Source organism: Emys orbicularis, chromosome 9, assembly GCF_028017835.1.
Source record: "Emys orbicularis isolate rEmyOrb1 chromosome 9, rEmyOrb1.hap1, whole genome shotgun sequence".
Classification (NCBI taxonomy): Eukaryota; Metazoa; Chordata; order Testudines; family Emydidae; genus Emys; species Emys orbicularis.
This window is the reverse complement of record NC_088691.1, coordinates 57,789,242-57,814,532: the sequence shown is the minus strand read 5'-3', so window position 1 is coordinate 57,814,532 and position 25,291 is coordinate 57,789,242. Positions and strand designations below refer to the sequence as shown.

The following is a 25,291-nucleotide window of genomic DNA, read 5'->3' as shown; positions in this document are numbered from 1 at the left end:
GGAAGTTACTAGCCTTGGAACCAATCTTATTTAACATTTTCATTAATGACTATGGCAGAAAAAGTGGGAGTATGCTAATAAAATCTGCAGATGACACAAAGCTGGGAGGTATTGCCAATATGAAGGAGGGCTGGAATATCATACAAGATTTAGACGACCTTGAAAACTGGAGTAATAGAAATGCGATGAAATTTAATAGTGCAAAATGCAAGGTCATGCACTTAGGGACTAACAACATGAATTTTGCTATAAGCTGGGAAAGTATCAGTTGGGAGCAAAAGAGGAGGAGAAAGACCTAGGTGTATTGGTCGATCACAGGATGGCTATGAGTAACTAATGTGAAGTGGCTATGAAAAAGGCTAATGCAATCTTAGGATGCATCAGGCGAGGTATTTCCAGTAGCGACAGGGACGAGTCATGACCATTATACAAGGCCCTAGTGAGACCTCACCTGGAATACTGTGTGCAATTCTGGTCTCCCATGTTTAAGAAAGATGAATTCAAACTGGAACAAGTGCAGAGAAGGGCTACTAGGATGATGAGAGGAATGGAGACCCTACCTTACGAGAGGAGACTTAAGGAGCTTGGCTTGTTTAGCCTAACAAAATGAAGGCTGAGGATAGATATGATTACTCTCTATAAATACATTCAGGGGACAAACACCAGGGAAGAACAAATGGATATAAATTGGCCATCAATAAGTTTAGGCTTGGAATTAGATGAAGGTTTCTAACTATCAGAGGAGTGAAGTTCTGGAACAGCCTTCCAAGGGGAGTAGTGGCGTCAAAAAACATAACATGTTTTAAAACTGAGCTTTATAAATTTATTGAGGGGATGGTATGGGAGGTTGCCTACAATAGCATATAGCCCATCTGCGACTGGTAGTAGCAAATATCTCCAACTGCTGGAGATGGGGAGGGCTCCGAGTTACCACAGAGAATTCTTTCCCAGGTATCTGGCTGATGGGTCTCACGCACAAGCTCACGGTCTAACTGATCGCCATATTTGGGGTCAGGAAGGAATTTCCCCTAGGTCTGATTGGTAGAGACCCTGAGGGTTTTTCACCTTCCTCTGCAGTATGGGTCATTGGGTCATTTGCTGGTTTGAACTACAGTAAATGCTGGATTCTCTGTAACTTGAAGTCTTTATTGCAGGAGTGGGTGGGTGAGGTTCTGTGGCCTGCAATGGACAGGAGGTTAGACTAGATGATCATGATGGTCTCTCCTGGCCTTAAAGTCTATGAGCTAGATGGTGTCATAACAAACCCTACAGTGTGGCTATAAGCTGGAAAAGAGAATCAAGCCAAGGAAGAAGCATTTGTGCTGCAGCCATCTCAACTGTATTCTGCATATAAATGTATAACAGGCTTCATTTTCCAGCCGCATACTGTGATAATCGGAGACGTAACTCCAAATTGCATGGTTTATTATCATGTCTCTCCTGTGCTGAGAGCCTGGCAGTGCAAGGAGATCCTACAGACGCCCCTGTGAATCATTTCTGTTTCAGACCAATTGCTTTGCTATCTACAATCTGTTATCTACCCACCATAGGATTGACACACCACGTGCACCATGGGGTATGATTTCCAAAGCACTCGATCACACCAGGACGGCAAATTGAATTTCATCTGCAAACCAAAGGAGAACTGAGGTCAAGAAGAAAGGAAAGGACAAGTTCTTCTTAAGAAGAGGAGAGAATTCACTTGCCAAAGGGCTGTGTGCTTGTTCCAAATTATTGTTGTCCATTATTTGGCTCCTTTCAAAACATTACAAATTTTAATCCTAATTTGTGCAGGAAATGGAGAGCGATTTTTAGGTCACTTTTCTCTCTGGATGCTATTTTCCTTACACTAGCATATATTTTTGAATTGAGAGGATTACATTTTAGTTACCACCTACCCCTGTTGCTTTCTGCTTGGTGTATGCATACTTCTCCCGGGTATTTCTTTCAAAACGATAAGTTGGAGCAAAAGTGATCTCTTCTTCCTCTGGAACAGAGAGACAGCTGGTTATTGTTCTGGCTTTAGGAAAGCTCTAGGCCTGGTAAGACGCTCAGTACTCCCCCGTCCCATCCTTGCAACATTGCTCTGGCAAAAAGAGTCTTTGAGTGGCCACAGAAAAGTTAAGAGAAGGGTAGAGTTAAGAGTAGAAGAGTACAGAATCTTACCAAATTGCAGAAACACCTTTTGGTCCTTTTTCTCCATGAGAAGCTGGTCAAAACCCAGCAACTCTGGATACTGCTGTTGTTTGATCCTCTGGATAATATTCTCTGCTTCCTGGAAACAAGGAAATGTCAGAGTTGCAGAATGCACTCCACCTTCTTACAAACACTCCCTTGCTAGTGGGCAGGCTAAAACACAGGACACTTGTCCATCAAACGACAAACGAACAAAATATGAATGTATACCTGAACACCTGATTCCCATCAGCACCAGACATTCCTATAGTATCACCAAGTCTCGTGCCCATCAAGGATCTACCAAAGTTTTTACAAGGCTTGCCTGTTTCCTAAGTATCTGAACACCTGTTCTGACTAGGTCTGGGCCATTATAGAACAAATTGAGGGGTAAAATGAATGAGCAGAAGGGTGTTCTCCTGGTCATGGCATTCTCTCTTGTTGGCAGCAGGGTCGGTGCTGTTTTGGGAATGGTTGTCATTGGGGAGAACTGGAGAATGATGGTATGTCAGATGGCATCATTAGTAGGCCAATGGCTCATTAATCTCTGGAGAGGAGATATGGTGACAACTTCAGCTCTCTCCCAGTGTCTCTCTGTCTTTTTGCAAGGGGCAGTTAGTTTGGGGCCCCTTCTCCCACCCTTTTCCAGCTCGCTCTCTCTTTTCCACGTTCCTCTAGATCAGAAGTTGACAACACCTTTAACACAATTAAAGGCAACATCTGCCACTTCAGGAATTCTTGTATCTGCTTTTCTGAACAGCAAGGAATCAAGAGGGGCTGCTAACCGATGTAGGTTGTTCCACGCGGTAGTTCAAGTCTCCCAGCCAGAAGAGATGAGTAAAGCGGTGGGTGATGTTAAATGGACTCAGTTTCTTATCTCCCAGTGTCAGGAAGCGCAGAATGTTCATGTAGTTCTGGTTTCGCCTAACAAAACAAGCAAAGACTGCCTGTCATACTCTGTTGCCATTGGGTTCCTCAGTGCTAGGGGCTGACAGAGACTGCTGCTTTAGCATGCTGGAGACAGTTAGGCTCAAAGTACAAGAAAGATCAGGTTTTTAGCTATCATTCTTTAGAGAACCCCACACTTCCACTTCACATAGACCCTGATGACAGCTACGGAGCCCCTGAATGCTCAGGGATGCCCCGGTGAGGGAATTTGGGCACTGGCAATTGAAGAAGTTGTCAGTAATTAGTGCATTATCACTGCACCTTCCTTGGGAAAGGGAAACAAACTATAAAAAGAAACCAGGACTGTGCTGCTTCAGCAATCAGAGAGTCATTGCCAGGTGAGGGAGAATGCCCCTGGTGCAGGCACTCTAGGACAACAACGCACTGCACCGGCAACCTCAGCAAGTCCTGGAATAGGGGACAGGAACGGACTTCGTATCATATGCGGCTATGGTGATTCTCAGGTGCTGCATGGCAGCCTGATGGAGGAGGCACAGTAATTTAGAGAAGCTCCTGACTGCTCCATTTTGTGCTGGAGGCTGTTTCTGTTCCCAGAGAAGCCTAAAATCAAATGGGTGCAAAAGCTGCTTTAATGCCACCCTTGATCCCTCCGCAGGGCTGTGCTTTTCTGTGCTGCGCCTCCTGGCGGCCCGGCACAGAATCTTAGCCATCATTTTTAAACAAAGCAAGAAATAAAAAGGTTCTTGGCTAGATTCTGGCAGCCACTCCAGGCACCTGAGAATCTCCTTAATGGCAAGTGAAGCCCCGTCTGGCAGAGCTCTTGTACAGCAATTCTATGCCACCCCCTTGCTCGACCTAGACCTGATGCAGGGGATGTTCCCAGGAGAGAGGCAGCATGACCAACACATCTCTCCATCCCAGCTACCCTTAGCTGCCCAAATGGCTTTTTCAGGCTTCTCCAACTTACACCAGGGACTGGACAGGCCCCAGGGCTACAAAGCCACAGTCTCGTGGTTGTTGCGCGGCACACTGCTTGGCCAGACCGCAGGCTCCATCTCTTTCTATTGATAATGTAACAGCTTGGGGAATGGGATTACCTACCAGAGACACATTTCTCTGCTCCACACTCGACCCTGTTGGGGCATCCTCTCCCACTGTTCCCTGCGACGCCCCTCAGCCTGGGAGGATTGGGCCCTGGTGATACCATGAATGGACATCCACTCTCCACCCTCCCAGCCCTCTCTCAGTGTACCTCGGACCACAAAGAAGACAGTGCCTCCTGCTGGCACTAGGGAGATATTTTCACTCTCCACATTGTGCTTGTGCAGAAAAACCTCCCAGTTTCTCTCTAGACAGCGCAAATCATCAAGATGTTTCCATGACATATAGTGGCAGTTCCTCAGGCTAGGCCAGGTGGGCCATGCCTATGCTGCTTTGGGTAAGATACGTGGGATCTCTCTCCACAGCTCTGAGAACACCTTTCTATCTATTTCCTCTGCCCACTTTCAGATGCCAGCAGCTTCCACTTCTGGTAAAGCCAGGGTTACTGACCAAATGGTGATGTACTGACCAGTGTTCTCTCTAATTTTTCCCAAAATGAATTTTGTTATTGCACCAATATGGAGGTGATATCACACATCACCTCCATATTGGTGCAATAACAAAATTCATGTGGCGGGATGGGACCAAGGGGTTCGGAGTGTGGGAGGGGGCTCAGGGCTGGGGCAGAGGGCTGGGGTGCAGGAGGGTGAGGGCTCCGGCTGGGGGTATGGGCTCTGGGGTGGGGATGGGGATGAGGGGTTTGGGGTGCAGTGGGGCTCCCCGGGGCTATGGTGTGGAAAGAGGACTCTCTCCAGCTCTCTCTCCCTGTAGCAGCACCTGGGCTGGGGGGGAGAGGCACCTCTCCCCCGGCTGTGGCAGGTCCAGGCCGGGCTGGGTTGGGTTGGGTTGGGGCCAGGGGATGGGCACCTGTCCCCTGGCCGCGGCAGGTTCAGGGCCAGGCTGGGTCGGGACTGGGGGAGGGGTGCTGTGGCAGGTCCGGGGCTTTGGTAGAGGCATCTCTCCGTGCCACAGCCCTGAGCGCCTGCACGGTGCTTAATAGACAGCTGCGTGGCCGTGCAGCTTAGAGGGAACTTAGGCACTGACTGGGGTACTCAGCAGCTTCTAGTCTAGTGAGCCAAAGCTGCATTCACAGTGAACATATAATAGATTTTAAGGCCAGAAGGGACCATGGTGATCATTTAATCTGACCTCTTCCATAGCACAGGCCAGAGAACATTACCCAGCAACTCCTAACATAAGAACAGCCAGACTGGGTCAGACCAATAGTCCATCTAGCCCAGTATCCTGTTTCTGACAGTGGTCGGTGCCACGTGCTCCAGAGGGAATGAACAGAACACAGCAGTTAGAGAGTGATCCATCCCCTGTTGTGCAGTCCCAGCTTCTGGCAGTCATAGGTTTAGGGACACCCAGAGCATGGGGTTGCATCCATGACCATCTTGGCTAATAGCCACTGATGGACCTATCCTCCATGAACTTATCTCATTCTTTTTTGAGCCAGTTATACTTTTAGCCTTCACAACATCCTCTGGCAATGATTTCCACAGGTTGACTGTGAACATCAACACCTGCACTTGAAAGGCAATGACATATTTCACCTGTGTTTCTTTTCACTTCCTGAAGTCAAATGGCTGTTAACAAACCCTAAGGAGGTTCCATTAAACATGAATGAGACTCCCACAGCTCCTTTATTGCCTGGGAAAAACAAGAAGCAAAAAACATCAAGAAATCAATCCACCTCCAGGCTGAGCAGTAGAAAGATAATAAAGAACATAACACTTTTTAAGTGAAGTGGGGGATGGGGTAGAGGGAGAGGCAGACTTAATCAGTGCAGGAAGAATTATCACATATAGAACAATGTTCAGGGGAAGTTTTTCTGAAGAAGGCAAAATAAATAAATTTTAAGAAAGCTAATTTAATTTCCATCTGCAATCCAGAAAGGGGGATCCCTCCCACTCAGGCTGAAGTCTTTAGTGGGGAAATTTATGAGCCCAGAATTGAGTAGGAAGACAATTTTCCCCTCCCACAACCCACGCTCAGGGGAGGGGGCGGAAAGAGGTGGGGAAGAGGCGGGGGACGGGAAGAGGAGGGGTGGGGCTTGGAGGAAGGGGTGGAGTGGGGGCAGGGCCTGGGACAGAGCAGGGGGTCGAGAGGACGTCAGGGTGTCTATGCTGGGATTCATATATGCCTAGTTGGGGAAGACCAGGGTCACTTCAGCATGACCCAGAGTGATCTTGCTGAGAGAGAACTGTTCATTTCAAGAGTCCCCGTGGGCACAGAGTGGATGACGCTCTGATTAGATTTGCTTCTGTCTCCTTACCCAGCGTGTTTGCAATTCCTGTCTTCACGTTGTCTGTGCAGATGTGGCTTATCCGGTTCTCATGTTCTGGCTTGGCCAGGACGACAATCCTGATGTTCCAGAGCGTATGGATTGCTATCTGTCAGGGGATGGGAAACTGATGGTTATATCATGGCACAGAGACACCAGACACATCTGGTCTGTCCAAGGCTTTCCCAACCTACTCGGACTCACTGACTGAGATTTTTCTTTGAGCGATGGACCCATGTTCTTAGATTGTGTGGATGGGGAGAACATGTGCAATTCCTAGCATGCAGATATGCTCAAATTAATCCCTAGATCACCTTGGTTACACAAAAGACAACTTCATTTGTTCACAGGCAAATTCTAAGAGCCACTTAGGGGCCCCATACACAGTGACCTTTCAGATACGATTAAAACTATTCCTCACCCTCACTGAAACTCAGGAGTGGTCGAACATGGTTGTAACACAGTTTGGTCAGTCCTAAACTTTATTATAACCTGGAATAAAAAGTGCCAGAGTCCAGAGAGAGAGAGAGAGGCCAGAGCAGTCTCAAAAGATATGCCAATAATTTAAAAATGTTCTCCTCTAAGAGGGACGTTCCCATGGCACAATGGCCTAATTGCAGGTAAGTGTGCTACTGTGGGGGAAGGGGTGGATCCAAGGCCAAGATCCATCCTTCACGCCCCAGCTGGAAGGCACTGGGAGCACTGGGGCTGGCTCTGTGCTCAGACTCAGACTGCTCCAACAATGCCTTCGCCATCTAGCTGATTCAAAAGTAATGGAGTCCATAGACATGTTCAGTCCCCTCTCTGTCAGCAGGATGGTCCCAGTAATGTGGCACTTCGAGAACAGGGAGGCGTGGGCCTGGAGGCTGGTTATTCCTGTGTCTCTCCTAGCTGCTAGGGGAGTGTGCTATCCTCACTTTGCTCTGAGCTGACATGATTCCTCACCATTTTAAAGCTGATACTGGTGATTTCCTGCAAGGATTGTCTCAGAACTTCCAGCCATTCCTTCTCCCCTTGGGGGTCCTCCTGGGTGCCAATGACATAAATGTCATGGGGGATGTAGTCAGCGGAGTCATCCCGGGTCTTTCCCTGCCCCTTGGAGAGAAACCAGGATGTGATCTTCTTTGGAGGAGGAGCAGCACCTTTAGCAGCAAATCCAAAACCACAGTGAGTCAAAAACACTTGCCGTCAAAACCTCGAGGCTACACACAGCATGGGGATAAAAAGGCACACAAACCTACGGAGCTATGCACATGTGCAGGGGGAGACAACGGACTTTATGCCCAAATGACGTACTATGGGCCCGGCAGAGGGGAAGCCCTAGATGATGGAGTTGGTGCTATGCCACCTCATTCCTGGGGAAAAGGGGGCATTGGCAGGAACATCTCTGTGCTCTGACAATTCCCATCTGTTGGAGCTGCCAATGGAAGCCACAGGCAGCCAGCTGTCACTGGCTATTTGGCTCGAGGCTGGGACGTTCCAAAGACAGCTCCAAGGCTGGGGAGCTGCAAGGGTGGCATAAAACTTGCCTTTGCCCCCAGCTGTCAGCTGCCCTGAGTTCATTGTGGCTGCAGCTGAGGATCAGGGACTGTGAGATTAATGGCATTAACCTATCAGCTCACAGCCATCAGAACAAATGCACATTCCCAAAATGGGAAAAACAGATTAATTTGGGATTCCCCAGACAAAGAGCCCTGCTGTTAAATTCTCTTTTCAATCCCGAGGAGGGTGGTATCTCCTAATCACATGCAGAAATAGCTGGAGTGCAGTGACTGGACACCCTCCTTTTCCCCCGACCATGGTCACATTGGCATTATGGCCCCTTTATGCTGGAGCAATGCAAAGGGGCCAAAGTGCATGCAAAAACCTAGAGACTCAATTCCTCTCCTGTCCCAGTGGAACACGGTCCCTGTGAGCGAGTCCCTTACTGAGTGAATAGGAAATGCGGAGTCCATCAGTCCCCACGTGGAAGCAGGCCAATGTCAAGCTCGAAATAAGTGTCTGGAGGAACGTACGAAGGACTAGATGAGAAGGCAGCACATACCCATGTTCCAGGTCCCAATGAAGATGGTGATCATGTCAGGCTCTGGTTGCTCAGAGTGTTTATTCTTCATCTGCTGCAGAAGCTGGCAGAACCCTTCTCTTTTCTACACCCAGAGGAACAGAGAGACAACTAATGAGATGGCTGTCTCGGTAACCAGAATCTCAGCTTCTTCTGAAAGAAGAACTAATTGAATAGGGAAGTGCCCAGAATATCTAAAGGAAAGATCAGCCTTATCTCTACTAGTCTGCAGGGAGGTTGCTTTGTTTATGGTACCTTCTTAGAAGAAAAGGTGTGTTGTTAGTATGTATTAACTAGCGTGTTCTAAAAGCCTAGTGTAGACAAGGCAATGTACTACTCTGACACGTGTTAAACTGGTCAGGTTAAAGCCTAGCACATGGTAAAGGCAGTGTGCCTTGTCTACACTGGAGTTTCCAAACACGGAAGCTAGCATGTGTTACATCACACTCTGATATCCTAGTCTAGACAAGCGGGATTCAAGGCTGGTGAATGATTCTGGTGTAATTGCTCCACGGCTGACTCCTGCCTTTTGCCAGCCACTGAGCATCCAATTAATGGCGCAGCCCTAATCTGCCTCCTTCCCTTTCCCAGACCTTCATTGGTAGAGCAGGGGTTATTATTGCACTGTTGCTGCACATGTCCTCCGTTCTCTCCTTCATTTGCTGGATGCTCCCACATTATATGATCAATCTCACTTATGCAGAGCAGATTAAAATCCTATAAATGCCCTGGTTAGTCCTGTGCCAAGGATCATTGCCCTCAGGCCCATCCCGGTGCTCCTGGGATACAGTGAGGAAAGACATTGTCGTGTACCTTAGAGTCAGCGAAAACATATTCTTTCCGCTGCGTTTTCTCTCTTTCAGTCTCCAATACGATCACCAGTTTGTTAGGGAACTTCTGGGACTTGATGAGCTGCAGAACTAAGCAGAGGCTGGGTGTCAACTGCAGAAACCAGAGTGCCAGAAACTGTATCTGCAGAAACCAGAGTCCCAGAGAAATCCTCCTCTGCTCACTAGAACTGGCCGCAGGAAGCAGCATGCTCCCAGAGATTACTCATTCAGAAATCTGAGGCTCTCTTTGCCCTGCATTGGGAGACCCCCGCTGAGCACACATTCCTGTCAATTCCAGGGCCGCCCAGAGGATTCAGGGGGCCTGGGGCAAAGTGGGGGAGTGGACGTACTCACCGGGCAGCGCTCAGAGTCTGCGGCGGCGGGTCCTTCAGTCGCTCCGCGTCTTCGGCAGCACTGAAGGGCCCCCTGCTGCCGAAATGCCGCCGAAGACCCGGACCGCCACCAGGTAAGTAAAAATTAAAAAGGCGCCTCTAGCCAGGAAAGGGATTCTCGGCCAGGGCTCACGGGGCCCCTGCGGGGCCTGGGGCAAATTGCCCCACTTGCCCCCCCCCTGGGCGGCCCTGGTCAATTCTGCCTCTGAAAAAGGGTTTATACAGAGCCTGGAACCAAAAACATGGCAAAGATGGTTTCAGTGGCTTCAGCACTGAGACCCACCAACAGTACTTCAGCTCTAATAACTGTTCCTGATGTGCAGGGACTGCAATTGTTGCTAGGCCTCTATGGGACACATGGGGGAAGGAGGAGAGCTCCTCTTGTGCAGCAGCACCAGAGACAATCTGGTCCTTTAAGTCTGGCCATTTCTCAGCGTTTTGATTAGTTCTGTTCAGCTGGTCATTGTAGTGCTCTCACACAGCTGTTGGAATGGCTCAGCAGAAATAACATGCAGGTGCAGTCAGCAAGGGACTTTCCTCCAGGGGTTACATTTATACCCTGAAATCAAGAGTCACAAATAGCTCCTTCTGCCTGGTGTTCAACCCAACCTCGTGCCCTTTCTGCATCCCAAGCAGACAATTTATACTCCTTCCTGTGAGCATCTGTGGAAGGGAAGGTGAAAGCTGATCTGATGGTGAAGATGGTTCGGTCCCATGTACATCAGCAGCTAAGCAATTCTGAACTCCAGCTGGGGAAAATCAGTGGTGGAGGTGTAGCTCAAAACTATGGTCAGTAATGGGTCGTTTTCCTAGTGAGGATGGAGCCTGAGTTGATAGTTCTGCCTCTGCTAATCTCTGCAGTGTTTGGAGTTAGAGGCCAGAGAGGAATTGGAAAAATAACTTTTCCCTAATAAAAATCTTTCACCAATTGTTTTAGCAGGGACCTAACCAGGGATAAAAAGAACCGTTTTAAATGGGCTTTCACAGCAAACAAACAACTACCACCGCTCTCCCCTAATGACACTAACACCATGGCTACACTGCAGGTGCTACAGCAGCACAGTTATGGCATTGTGTAGGTTACAGCAACCAAAGAGGTTTTTCTGTCACTGTAGGAACTCTACCTCCCCGAGCAACAGCAGCTAGGTCAACGGAAGCATTCGTCTGCCAACCTAGCAGCATCTACACCAGGGATGAGGTGGGTCTAGCTACAGCACTCCGGGGTATGGATTTTTCACACCCTGAACGCCATAGCAATGTTGACCTAAATTGTGCAGACCAGGCCAAAGTAACAAACCTGACAGCAGTACAAACAGCCACTGGCTGAGCACTGATCTTGAGAGCAAGGACACTAATGCCTTCTCAAGACCTTACTTTTCCAAACAGACCCTTTTGTGGGTTCAGCGTACCTAGGAAAGAGATGGACTCACACCAGTTTTGGCCTAACATCTCTGTGATGTTTATATCTTTGCGGCTTATCTCCTTGATCTATACTAGGCAGAAATTGGAAATACCTTTGATCAAGGGACGCTGTTTTCCTTGCAGACATGCTGCCATTGTCTTAACTTAACTGAAAGCCATGGGACTGTAAACTAACTCTCAGAAAGAGCCATTTACCACAGCATTGACTTCCCATTCACTGAAAACTGCCTTGGAGACAAGCGATCTAGGTTTACTGGTGCCTTGCAGTAGAACCAAACTCTCAGCATAACAGACTAATATACACATTGGACCAAACCTTGCTCCCACTGAAATCAATGACAAAATTCCCATTGGGATCTAGAGGACTAACCCCTTATTTGTGACTCAGGGTAACTTACTTTTCTTATGGTTATAGAACTTGTCTTCAGGACCATCCTTGGCTTTCTTAATAATCAATTTCCCCAGCTCCACATCAACTTTGAGGTGTATTTTCTGGGAAATTCCTAGAGAATCTGCTTTCACCTATTGGAAAAGGGAGAGATTTCTCATAAGCCATTTTTCTAAACCTCAGTCAATTGTACTAGGAAAAGCAATACCTAAATCAATGCACAGAGAAACATCTGTGGGCCTGACCCACTTACATCACTCCAAAAAGAGAGCTTTAAGACATGGCCCCTACTATAGTACCATAGAGCACCAAGGGACCCCAGGCACTGAGATATAACTGTATTATCTCTACTGTAGCAGAGCATAGTATCCAGAAACTTAAGACACCGAGACATTCCTACATGTCTTGTGTTCTTCTGTAGTATGATAAGCATTGCTGACGAAGTCTATTTACCTCAAAGGTTACAGGAGGGATGAGAGAACGTCGATGTGTTGAATCAGGTCCTTCAATCAACAGTGTTTTCACCTGTAAAAATTCATGCATATGGGTATCTATTTGGTGACTCTACACTTCACTTGAGGGGGATCAGAGAAGGGAGTAATAACGGCATCGCAGGAGAATTCTCATTACAGAGGTGGATTTCACTGATGATGAAAGAAGCATAAATAAAGCCAGAAGCAGATGGGAACACAAGATAGTTATACATCTCTACCTTTTCTTCAGCCGAGGACAGCAAAGAGATCAGCTGATTGAGCTTCAACACAACATTGACTGGACTGGCTTCCCCAAGCAACTGGTAAAAATAGCATTAAAAAAAGAAGAAGAAGAAAAAAAAAGAGAGAGAGAGAGAACCATGAGTACCAGACCCAAAGAAGCTCAGAGTTCACACCACCTTCCAGAAACAGCTGTTAGCAGCAGTGTGTTTTACGTCATCTAAGTTTAATCTGTAACGTGAAGCGCAGTGGCACAGAATGTGACCTAACATGCAGGAAAGTTGGGCTGGTGGGAGGACAACCTTGCCAACCCAGTACATAAGTCAGAGGAGGCTGGACGTGCAGAAGAGTTGGATGGTTGATGACAGAAAGACAGATTTGTATTACTGGGCCATGGGTTGAACATGCAGATTGGACTTCTGGTTTTCTGGGCCGCAGGACAGAAGAGGTTGGACACAGGATTGAGGTGGCTTGGTGGAAGGAGGGAAACGTTTGTCACAAAAAGACACTGACCATCCAGAGGAGTTAAGCTGATGGAAGGACAAATTTGCAATTCTGGGTCACAGGCTGATGGAGGTTGGAAGTAGGAATGACTGAGGCACTTTGCTGCACTCTCTCTTTGGGACAGGGGGATGGGAGAGAGTGGAGAAGACTATGAGCTAGCTGAATCAGTGGTTAAATAACTCACTGTGTGCCCAGTGCACTGCAGCCAGAAACAAGCTAAAGAGAACATAAGTGTTAACCAATCATCTAAATTCATGGTCATTGTTGTGTCCCAAGCTCAGAAAGGCCTCCCTCCCCCTCGTCTGTGCCTGACAGACACTATCACTCCTCCTTGGCCGCCTTTCCCCACTTCTTCCAGTAGAACTTACTTGAGAACGCTGATGGATACCAGGGGGCAGCTGCTGGTCAAACACCTTCTGGATGGACTCCAGGGAAGGGAGAGTCCGAGACGCTTCACTGAGAATACAAAGACATGTCAAAGGTCACTGCAGGGTTTGTGTGGGGAATCTGGGGCAAGGTCACATGGGGCAACGAAAGAAGGATAAAGCACAAAACCAGTTAATGATGCATAGTCAGTATGGCGTGAATGTGGGTGTCTACACTGCATTAGGGGGGTGAATGCAGAATGGGTAGACAGAACCACGTGAGCTTTATTCTAGCTAGCGCAGCTAAGAATAGCAGTGAAGACGTAGTGGCCTGGCTTCAACCTGAGTATATCCCCAAGCTGCCCAGCAAGCTCCTACAGCCCATGCTGAAGCCCTTGCCACCACACCTATGCTGCTATTCATAGACATGCCAGCTAGATTAAAGCTAGTGTGGGTATGCAAGCCTGAGCTGCAGTCACACCTCTGATTGCAGTGTAGACATACCCAGTGAGGTCAGTGCCAACCCTGAAAGATCAGGACAGTGCAGCAGGGTTAGGATGTCAGCTAATGCACCAGCAACAGCTCATTTGAACAGAACTCCTTACAGCTCCAGAAGCTGGGGCAGCACAGTACCACCAGTGAAGGAGGAAATACACAGATATATTTTTCAACAAATGCAATAAGGGGACGAGTGGAACTGTGGATGTAAAATGAACCAGGCTTTAATTTCCTAAATTCAAATCAAGGGTAGGTTACAAATGAAATGAATTTAGTGAGCCCAGAGGATGCTTGTCCATCACAAAATCTTTGTGTGAACTTGGCACAAATGACACTCTCTGCTAATGACCAGACTTAGTACTGGCAGAGCAGCTAGGTGACGGTCCTGCAGGCCAAGATGAACATGGAGAACAATGCGGCATGGTGCCTAATTAGTAGCCAGCACTAACAAGTCCCCTCACTGTTATAGGTACGAATGCACCAGTTTCTCCATCTAGTTCTCTGGAAAAGGTGCTACAGTGAGCATGCACCTGTGGTCTCTGAAAATCAAGCTACTTATTTAGGTGCCTAAATGTGTATTCAATGGCCTAAGCTAGGCACCCACATTTGAAATTTCAGCCTAAGTGACTTGCCAAGGTCATCCAGGAAGTCTGTGGTGGAACTGGGAGCCCAGCCCTCCTAGGCTCTCAGTTCTGTGTCACAAAACTGTTCTATTTTGAACCTTTTAAGTTATCCTAACCTCCCTAAGACTCCCATTAACATCAGCGGACTTTAGTTCAGGCCCTATCAGAAAAGAGGTGGTATTAGAAGCACTGGGAGAAATTCTACTAGACAAACCACTAGGAAACAATTAGAATATATCTACTTTGAAGCGATGTGCAGCACAGACCGTACATTTCCGAACAACAGCAACCACAGAAAAACCCGCTGCTTGGCCATTTCTTACGTGAGAATGGCCCTCTCTGAGGCCCTTTACCATGAAGTGCAGCTTAACGTAACACACAGGTCAGACTTGAGGAAGAATGCAGAAGGGTATTTACTGGCATTTGTGCTCAACCAAACCACAAAGTGGTTTTAATTGCATTCACACCTCTTTTGTTTTCTTCCTTTGAACTGCTGTGTGAGTAAAATTTTATTCATGAGAATCTTCACAGGAAGTGTCACGAACACTTCTGTCCATCTGTATTTGCATAAGTATTGGCGCCAGAAGTGTTTGAGCAGCCATCTTAAAAGCTCCTTGTGGGAGTCATGCAATCAGAGAGCAGAAATAACACCATGTAATTTAGGTGACCGATCATGAAGGGAGTGATGAAGTGATTGCCTGAAACAACAGTCAAGCTGAACAGCTCACAAATAACTCGCACTGTGAAATATGTCCACCCAAACCCTTTAAGGAATTCTGAATAAGGAACATCTCCTCATACATCTGCAGGAAGATCCGTGGCTGTGCTGGCACAAAGTTCCCCTAAAGTTCCCCCTAAAGCTTTTCTCAGCCCCCCGAGGATTCCCCCGACTATGGGAATCTCTGGGAGAGGTTCAGCCACTGTTCTTGCAGCCTCCCTGCCCCTGCCTATACGTCCGCTCCTGAGGCAGAGTACTTGGCCTGGGCATCCTTACAGCCTGGTGACCCTGGAGACCAGTAGTAGCTGGTGCAGTTGAAAACAACCTTCAGACTGCTCTAATTCACGCCAGGAGTTGGCCCTTTGCGGAGCTGGCTAAGGAGCAGGGGAGTCAGGGGCATAAAAGGTACTCTACAGCCCTTCCGCGCTCCCGCTCAGCTATGTGGAATGCTCCTTAGCCACAGCTCAGACGCTGGCCCTGCATTTCTTGATGGGTAACTCGTGAACTGGAAAAGGGCCTATGGTCACCAGTAAATTGGTCCCTTTGAACAGTTAGCCCACCTCTGCCCATTACTGAGCTGTAAGCAACCTTCTCACCCCCACCCCAAAGGCGGATATGCAGTTCCAGAAAACGTCCCCTTTCCCTTGCTAACATTTGCAGTCACATCTTACCCACAGTCTGATGCCAGCACAGGCATGAATCAGCTAGTGGACATCAAAGAAAAGTTCTCAGCCTTTACACTGAATGCAGTGTCACCTGGGTCTGACAACAGCTATCCCTGGACTATATGCAGCGTTGATGTAGCCATGTTGGTCTCAGGATATTAGAGAGACAAGGTGGGTGATGTGATATCTTTTACTGGACCAACTTCTGAAAGAGACAAGCTTTTGAGCTGACACAGAGCTCTCCTTAAAGTCTTCAGGTCACCCGAAGAAGAGCTCTGTGTCAGCTCAGAAGCTTGTCTCTTTCACCAAGAGAAGCTGGTCCAGTAAAAGATGATATCTCACCCGTCCCTAAACTATGTGAGATTAGAGGGGGCAAGGGAGAGACATTATACAATTAAATATAGGGCATTAGTGCCAATTGAGTCTGCGATTTGCAATTTTTCCCCTCCCCAAGGCTTTGTGAAAATAATAAAAGGTACTGAATCCAGTTAAGAAAAAGAAAACACAGATGTCTGAGAAACAGCCTGAGAACTAGCTGCAGATTTCAGGCTGAATCCCTCAATGCAGCTGGGAAAGAAGCTGAGGTGAATGAAACCTAAAATTAGGTAATGTCACAGAACAAATTAAATTTCAGCATCTTGATAGGGGGATTCAGCTAGAGAGGCTGCAAGCTATCGCAGAGATTAAGGGAGCTACATAAAGCAATTAAGTGCCCAGATATTTGAAAATTAGTAAATTACGGGAGAATGCTGGGTTCTATGGCTGGAATGCACACACTCCTGAGAAAATCTGATCTGCAGGAGAGAGGTTTATTAGAGAAAGCTGATTGATATGGAAGACAAAGAAGGAGAAACGGCCTAAAGTTATTAGGAATTCACAGGAAAATTGAGAAGGCAAATCCAGCAAAATGAAATGATACCGAGATTACTGGTACAGGTTTTGGCAGGAAATTGCAGGAGGGAGAAGGAATTGGATGGGATATATCAAATCCACTCCATTTTCAAACAGCAAGTCAGCTCAATGGGCTGATTTTGAAAGTCTCTTACTACTTGAGCAACGCAAACTGAGTACGTGACCAGAACTTGATCCAAAGCCCATTGAAATCAGTGGGAGTTTTTCCACTGACTTCATTGGATTTTAGATCAAGTCCTCTTCGTAAGAAAGAATCCTGCATTTCCATGTGGGAAATTGCATATGCAAATTGGTCAATTATACATATAATTAGCCATCTCCATGCTGTGGGTGATTGCCCGTGAAAAGAATTGCATTTGCTACACCTCACCTATCACACAGGTTTTTGAAAATCTGCCCAGTTAGACTAATTATATTAAGATGTCATTAGTTCCCGGGATAACAACAGATTAATCCATAAATATATGCCGCTAAACAAGGGGTGGAAGGTGGGGCTACTTGTCTGTTGGTGCAACTCCACTGACGTCAATGGACTTTCACCGGTAGAGAATTTGGCCTGGTAATGTTTGAAGTGGGCACTAGATTTTCTGTGCCCTCTCACTACAAATGTTAAAGGGATGCTGACAATTGAAAGAGCAGCTTTGATGCTTGAGAACAAATGATATCAGTAGGTTTTCTTTTTTAAGACTTTCTTATCCCCTTGAAGGGCGATGAGGGGTACAAAAGCCTAGATAGCACAAAGTAGCGATGCGTTAGAGCTCCCTTCTGGGAAAAATGAGCCTGGCCTTCATTGGAATAACAGCACAGCCCTATCTGAGAGAGTTTAGCAATGGAAAAGATTCAGTCCTGATTTTGCTGGCTGTGGGATCCCATTATTCAGGGTTTGCTAATAACTGAGCACATGGGACCTTCCCCTCCGTGGCTGTAGAGAACTGAAACCCAGCTGAGGGGCACAGAAAGGGAAGTGCTGGTTCTGCAGCCTCATACTTCCCACTCCCCGACCTCCCTGGGGAGGGCTGGATTCAGGCCTACGGAGCAGGGGAATGCACACTGAGCCAATCCTCAAATGGTGTAACTTGATAACTCCAGTCACTTCAACTGAGCCACACCAATTTACACCAGCTGAGGATCTGGCCCATCCTCCTCCCCGCAGCTCTGTGGGAATTCCATTCACAAGTTAGTGCTCAGTGAATCGATATTAGTTCTTGGGTGCATCTGCCCATGTTTTCGACCTTTCTCCTAATTTGTGGGGATGAGTTCCAGGTGCTGGAGGGCAGTACCCCTGCCTGCACTGCTCCACGGGAGCCTAGCTGCCAAGGAGCCGGTGTGGAAAAGGGTGCTGTGGGCCCCTGAGCCAGCGTGGAGGTACAGGACCTCTCTGTTGATGGTCAGGCATCCAGATGCTCTCCCTGGGATCTGAGGGCTGAGCCCCTTGTTTGTTTCAGAGTAGGGAGGAAGCTTGAGGAGCAATCAGATCCCGACCGGTACTTGGGCTTTTGCTGGGTATGGGCTCTGGATAGGGAAGGGGTACTTGTAATGGAAACCACACTAGAGTAGGGGCCTGTTTCTCTGCTCACTCCACCTGGACTATGTTAACTGATTTCAGTAAAATTATCCCAGGTTCTCCCTGCTGTAACTGAGAGGAGAGTCGGGGTTTGGAGAGAATAGTCATGCAGCAATACGTGGGGGCTTTTATATACGACTTTTACTTGATGATTCTGGAGGTGCCATTTATATCTGTTCCTAAGCTAATCCTTTAATGCATTTTGGCTTTGTTTCTTTCTAAACAAAGTATAAAATAAATAATACTCTGTTAACTGAAACCACCCCCAGGAAAATCTTACCTGCTACAGCTGTGTCTTTCAGGCAGATTTAATGTCCCAGGGCCAGAATCTCAGGCGGCGTAAATCATCTGACCCTCACTGGAGCATGAGCATCTGGCTCCTGGCCTTTAACCCCATAGGCCATGAGACCGTTGTCTTACTACCCGTTTTTAAGGATAAGCAGTTTTGCTGTGCTGGAAATATGGGTTCACAATTCAAATAGCACCTGCCTTTGACAGTGTTGTGACATTATATTGGCTTCTCTGAAAATTAGGCTCCAGTTACCTGAAGAGCCCTTTGCAGAGCACTGTGAGCAGTTTCTTCAGCTGTGGGAGACTGCTGGAGCCCATCTGCACCATCTCAAAGTCGCTGGTGATGTGAACTCGCAGATAATCCTGGATTAACTTGAGGTGTTCCTCAGAAACACTGTGAAAAAGACTGACGCAGGTAAGGAAACCAGCTTCCCCCCTACTGTCCCCAACCATCAGGCAGCTGAGTTTTGTCTGAAGCAGAAAGCTCCACAGCTAAGACATACTCCTGTGTGGCTTGCCTTGTTCTTCAATGTCAATATTCCCTTCTAAGTGGTGGGGGGGGGGGGGGGATGGAATTCTTAGACTTTGCCTGAGGATTCCCCACTGCAATAGGATGAATGCTGCCCTGGTGTGGGAGATAAGCAGTTGCAGTCGTGACTGAGAGGTAGCTATGGTGGGGGGTGATTAGTAAGTCTCCTGTAGGGTTTGGGTGTGGTGGAAAGGCTGGGGCCTGACAGCCTGGGAGTGTTGGGGGAGCCAGGACCTTTGCTCATGTCTCCATGGTTGACTCCTTTTTCAAAGCTTCTGCCTCAGACAAAGCCTGATTAGAAGCTGAAAGCAGAGGCTGGACTGGAGGCTCCAGTTGGGTCCTTGATGAGTGGGGATTGGCACCTCTACCCATGCCAAGGGATGAAGCAGTCAAAGTTTACTGGCTGTTTCATCCCTCAGCAAGTGCAGAAAGTTCTGACTGGCTGCTCTTTTCCAAGGAGGCAGATGGAACAGCGAAGGCAGCCAATCAAAACAGATATCTCCCAGCCTGCCACCTACCCAGCCTGCCAGTCAGCCATCCAGCCCCCTGTCCTACCTCCCTGACAGAACACCAAACTAGCTTCCCTTTGCTGTAACTTGCTCCCCCAGCCCTGGCCCATAGACACATGTCCTGATTTTTAACTCTGAGGATCTGGTCACCCTAGATGTCACCAGTTTCCTCCGATGCTTGAATGGGTGTCCAGATTCAACAGGCTACCATGTGCGTGATGTATTTAGACAGTCATATACTTAGATGGGGCCAGACCCTCAGCTGGCATAAATCAGCGTAACTCCATTGAAACCAATGAAGACTTTCCAATTTGCACATGTTAAGGATCTAGCCCACGATATCTATGGTTTAGGCACATGATTTCTATTCTAGCCTCTCTCTGATATTATCTTACCGTACATTAGGAAATATCTCCATGGGGGAGGTCAGTACATTGTTTTATACTTCAAGAGAACATTTCTTCCATGCCAGAGCATGAGCGCTACCTTAAGGAGTAGCCACTGTATTACTTTAATGTCTAAGAGAGAATGGACCTGATTCTGACTACCCTTTAATTGTGTAAATCAGGAGTAACTCCTCTGAAGCCCATGGAGTTACACTGGGGTAAAATGAGTGTGAGATTAGACGCAGGCCCCACAGCCCCTCTCCCACAATAGAGTGCACTGACATAGTTGTAATATCAGTGACATCTTTCCCAAACGCAGCGCCTTACCAACTCCCGAGAGGGCTTCAATGTTGATTCTATTGTCCTGGTTATTACCCATCTATCTACGTTTCTGGGGGCAGCGAATGACCAGAGCTCACCTGCTGGTGTCCTGGGACTGCAGCCGCTGAAGTAGCGTCTCAGAAAGGGACAGTTTGCTGACTTCTGCCACCTTGGAATTTTCATTCAGAGGAGACACTTCTTTCATCTCGCTTGCCGGGAGTGCCACCAGGTAGGGTCGTGGGGGTAATATGGGTGGGGCTGGTACAGGGTCTGACATGAAGGAAGGGAAACAAAGTAATTTTGGCAACACGCCTAGACCACTTGCCTCCCATTCTGACCCACAATATCATCTGCATCACAGTGGCAGTCAGTGCAAAATCCATCCAGATTAACTGGCCTGCAATCGCTGAACTGAAAAGATCTGAACTTCATCAGATCAGACCTTGATATTGATAAGGGCCCAATTCTGTTCCCACTGAACTCAGCGGTGTGGTGTAGTGGGCTGAGTTGAGGGCTGTGAACCCAGAATGCATAAGCAATAATCCTGGGCTCTGGCACTGGCTTATTGAATAGACTTGGTCAAGTCACTTAACTTAAATTTCCCAGTCATTGTGAAGATTGATTAACATTTGTGCAGTGTTTTGAAAATGTGCATGTGCTATATCATGGCTAGGTATCATTATTATTATAATGGGTCGTCAGTGGAGTGGGACAGTGCCCAGGAGCTACATGGGAGAGGGAGATGTATAAGGGGCTACATCTCCGCCAAATACGGACAGACACACAGATTTAACTTCAGTCCACAGTAACTGAACTTAGTTCAGGTTAAGTGGGTTTAGCAGTCTCCATCCTAGTCCTCATTTGTTCATAACAAAAAAAAAGGGCTGGGCGCTGACATGATTAGCAGCTTCTCCAGTCACAGAACTCCAGTATTTGAGTTCCTACATCTCCATGGCAGGCACAGTGCAAGGAGAAGCAGGTTGGGGAGAGTACAAAGAGGTTGAGAACGGGCAGCTAAAATTAGTAAATATGTGCAGAGAAAGGAAATAATAACGAATGCTAAGTGTAAATAAACCCCTTCCATTTAATGAAGTACGTTGACCTGAGTAGCCTCCCTTGTCACAGGGGCATCCAGTGCATTCATCACAGCTGAAAACTCCCTCCACTCTCCAGCTTAGGCCCCCCCAAAGCCATGCCATTCAATTCGACAGCACTCTGTCTCTTTGGTGGGAAGTGGCTATAGCTGCACTTAACCCAATGATATTCACCCTTGTTAACAATCACCCATCACTTTGTAATGCACATAGTACTTGGTTGTACTTAAAAATAAGAGAATGATGCTTATTTTCCTGAAAAGAATGGTCCATAGCTCCTGTGCACATTGTGACTCAAAGAGAGAAAGAAATAATGAGCAACAGCATGACTGACTGGTGCTGCAGTTAGATCAATACCTCCATGCTTAGATACCACAGGGATAGGAGACTTAACAATGAAACGTATATGACAAAGACATCCTCTAGGCTTTCATATGGCTCCAGAATGATCGTACCTAAGCACCTTATAAAACTGAATTGTGGGTGTGACTGGCCTTACTAAAAGATCACATTTTCACTTCTCTTCCTCTAGCCCAGGGGTTCTCAAACTGGGGGTCGGGTCCCCTCAGGAGGTCGCGAGGTTATTACATGGGGGGTCGCGAGCTGTCAGCCTCCATCCCAAACCCCGCTTTGCCTCCAGCATTTATAATGGTGTTAAATATATTTTAAAGTGTTTTTAATTTATAAGGGGGGGGGTCGCACTCAGAGGCTTGAAATGTGAAAGGGGTCGTCAGTACAAAAGTTTGAGAACCACTGCTCTAGCCAGAGGCAAGTAGAGTGGCAACAAGAACTTTTTTTCAACTTCCTGCCCTTCTGTTTATTCTTCTTCCTGCCCTTCTCTCCCCCATTCTGAGAGCTGGCCAGAAAATGAGAAAATAACTAATAGTTTTGCAAAAAGTGGGGTCAGTTTCTCATTGAAATTTCATTGTCAATATTTTCCAGCCCTCACGAGATCAGTGAGATTGTGTGTGTGTGCGTGCAATGGGAAGGCTGTGTCAAAGAGGTTTTAACCTGAAGATAATCAGGTTCATGGTCATGCTCAGCATTTCTAGACAGACAGACAAAAGAGGAGAGAAAGGATGGTCCAGTGGTTACAGCACTAGCCTGGGTCTCAGGCACCCTGGGTTTGAGTCCCTGCTATGGAGCCTAGGACCCCTGGCTGCTCAGGAGCTGTGTGGGCAGGCTGGCAAGAAAGCCGACAGGTTTTCCATTGGAACCCTGTCTGGTTTCTGGTGGTATTTAATCAAAATAACATAGACCCATGGAATGTCTAGATTTTGAAGAATCAGCACATTCTAATAAAAATAATGGCTAGTCAAAATGTTTCTGATTAGCTCTGTATAGAACCCTTAACTCCACAGACAGCTACTAGGGTCCTCACTTTCACGTCTCTTTTGGAGGGGAGAACCCCATGAAGCAGTGCAGTAATCTCTCTCCTCTCCTCCAGGACTGCTCTTCACTTAGAGCACTGAGCCAAAACCAAAGTCCTCCCGTGGGACTGACCCGTGATGGCAAACATCAAAGATGCAGGCTCAAACTGGCTTGCGATGCCATGATCCTGTCCTAGAGTGGTATGGAACATGAATCTTCCAGACACAGCAGAAAGGGCAGCTAATGTGCCTCTGCACAGAATGTGGCTCATTCCCGGGGAGCGTGTAGAAGATGGGGGCAGCCAATATAACCCACTGCTTGATTCTGCTCTTAATGCGGGACAGAACCATTTGCAGCAGCTGACAGAACAAACTAAAAATACGAGTAAGTGCCACAGATATTCTATACCATAGACCTTCTTCCCCCAGCTCCAGGGAGCTGTATGCGGCACCATGGGGTAGGTGCAACAATCCACCAGCCCTACAATGCTTGCAGTGGGTCTTGTATATGGACACAGTGCAACGTGTACATGCAAAACAAGGCAGCTAGCAAGGATGTCCTGCACTGCTGCAGCTTGTAACAGTGCAGCGTTGTAGTATAGACATAGGTGGAGTCCATGATTTCCTTTCTTTCTTAAACCTGACAAACGGAGGTCAGCCATCCTTGCGCTACCTGTTTCCCCATCCTCAGTCAGAAGGAAATCCGACAGCAGGTCCCTTGAACCACGTTACGTCAGAAAATCCACCACTGACACTGTGGGCCTGGTGATGGAAATGCCAAACCAGGAGGCGAGTGCCAGGTCCAGCCAGGACCTTCTCACCCAACTGTCTACGAGGTAGTAGTAAAGGAACCATCACTTGGTATCGAAGCACCCCTGGACAAGCTCATAATTGTTAGAAATATTCTCCATAGCACAGAGGTATAAAGGTTATGTCTGCACAGCAATGGCAGCCTAGGGTTAGTGGACTCAAGTTGGCTGTGTGTGTCAGGGAACCCTGGGCTTGAGCATCTACACTGCATTTTAATCTTGGGTTAAGGATATTCTGACCCCTGCTCGAACCTACGGCTCTGGCATCCACATTGCAGAGCACAGACCTGAGTCACAGTAACCCTCTCTCAGAGTGCCAAGTGCACCCCGCACCCCACCCCAAGTGTCGACACTATAGCCCTACAAGTGTGGTGCACTATGGGAAAACTCTACTGCCTGCTTCCTAACTGTGACAGTGCTATAGATGGGACTCAGGTGCCCATAAGGGCAGCGTGCACCAAAATCTGGCTGTGCTCCTGTGTCCAGGAAGCAGCTTTCTTTGCAAAAAGCTTCTTTTGATCATTCTCCCTTGCAAACCCTGCAGGCTCTCTGATAGTGTGCTTACAGACTGGTGTTCACCAGACAATGGCTTAACGCTGATCTGAGGTGCTGCCGTTTGCAAAGGGACGAGTGGCTTCCGTTTGCAATATAGTGCAATAGACTGCATCACAGATTGTTGGCATAGAGAGGACTAAGGGATACCACCGGAGGACTTCCAGGACCCAGGTCATGCTGGGGCCATGCATACAGGAAAGCAATAGGGCTCAGACCCTAGGTCTCAGCTTAATACAGACTTGGACCCTCCAACCCTGCAGGGCCCTGAGCCCCTAGGTTCAAGCCCTAGGTTAACACAACTGGTGTGTGGATGCAAGAGGGGCTAGGCTTGAGCCCAGGCTCGAGCCCAGGCTTACATTGCTGTATAGCAGCGGTTCTCAAACTTCATTGCACTGCGACTCCCTTCTGACAACAAAAATTACGACATGACCCCAGGAGCGGGGACTGAAGCCTGAACCCCTTTGAGCCCTGCTATCTGGGGGTCGGGGGGCAAAAGACAAGCCACACCACCCCGGGAATGGGGGGCCAAAGCCAAATGCCAAGGGCTTCAATCCAGGGCTGGCGGGCTGTAACCTCAGCCCTGCTGCCCAGGGCTGACACCCCTTGGCTTTGGTCCTGGGCCCCAGCAAGTCTAAGCCAGCCCTGGTGACCACATTAAAACAGGGTCGTGACTCACTTTGGGGTCCCGAATCACAGTCTGAGAACCGCTGCTGTATAGACATACCCAAAGGGGCCTGATTGTCAGAGGCCCTGAGCACTCATACCTCCTAATGCAGTCAATAGGAGTCGCAGGCACATAGCACTGCTGAGAATCAAGCTGAGAAACTCCAAGAAAACTCCTGCCAACACTCCCATCATCTCCAGCGCACATCAAGTCTGTTTCACTCCAGGGTCCAAACCATCCACCTTTCCTCTGGATTTCTTACCCGCATCCTCCTCTGGTTCATCAGCTGCCTCCTCCTCTTCCCGTTGGACAGGATATCTCAGGTGCCATACCAGACCCATGTTCTCCTTCTTGTAAAACTCTATCAGTTCGTCCAAGTTGTCGAAGTACTTCACTGGAACGCCTTCCGACGCCTGAAACAACCCACAGAACACAGACATTGGCAAACATCGCTGTGGATCGTTCCTACCACGGAAATGTCGCTCCTCACTGGAGGCAAAGCAAAGAAAGAGAGAGAAAAAATCGACTACTACTGTCCAGAGAAAGGCATGTACCTGACCACAGGCTTCCGTGCAGAACAGGTCACACAATATAAACACAAACAGATATGTACACATGCCCCAGCCAGCGTCAGC

General features: G+C 47.8%; 1 protein-coding gene across 1 annotated transcript in view; it reads right to left on the bottom strand.

Moving 5' to 3' along the window:
- INPP5D (inositol polyphosphate-5-phosphatase D) overlaps nt 1-25,291 on the bottom strand; it is a 90,024-nt gene that overhangs the window by 23,663 nt on the left and 41,070 nt on the right. Inside the window, exons 3-18 of the mRNA XM_065411400.1 lie at nt 24,919-25,069; nt 20,263-20,434; nt 18,673-18,813; nt 13,152-13,239; nt 12,279-12,359; nt 12,020-12,091; nt 11,577-11,700; nt 9,348-9,454; nt 8,517-8,619; nt 7,418-7,614; nt 6,464-6,581; nt 5,742-5,838; nt 2,961-3,099; nt 2,167-2,275; nt 1,899-1,987; nt 1,546-1,627 (exon numbers count right to left, since the gene is read on the bottom strand). Coding sequence (XP_065267472.1) covers nt 1,546-1,627; nt 1,899-1,987; nt 2,167-2,275; nt 2,961-3,099; nt 5,742-5,838; nt 6,464-6,581; nt 7,418-7,614; nt 8,517-8,619; nt 9,348-9,454; nt 11,577-11,700; nt 12,020-12,091; nt 12,279-12,359; nt 13,152-13,239; nt 18,673-18,813; nt 20,263-20,434; nt 24,919-25,069 — 1,870 coding nt within the window. The remainder of the gene's footprint in view (nt 1-1,545; nt 1,628-1,898; nt 1,988-2,166; nt 2,276-2,960; nt 3,100-5,741; nt 5,839-6,463; nt 6,582-7,417; nt 7,615-8,516; nt 8,620-9,347; nt 9,455-11,576; nt 11,701-12,019; nt 12,092-12,278; nt 12,360-13,151; nt 13,240-18,672; nt 18,814-20,262; nt 20,435-24,918; nt 25,070-25,291) is intronic.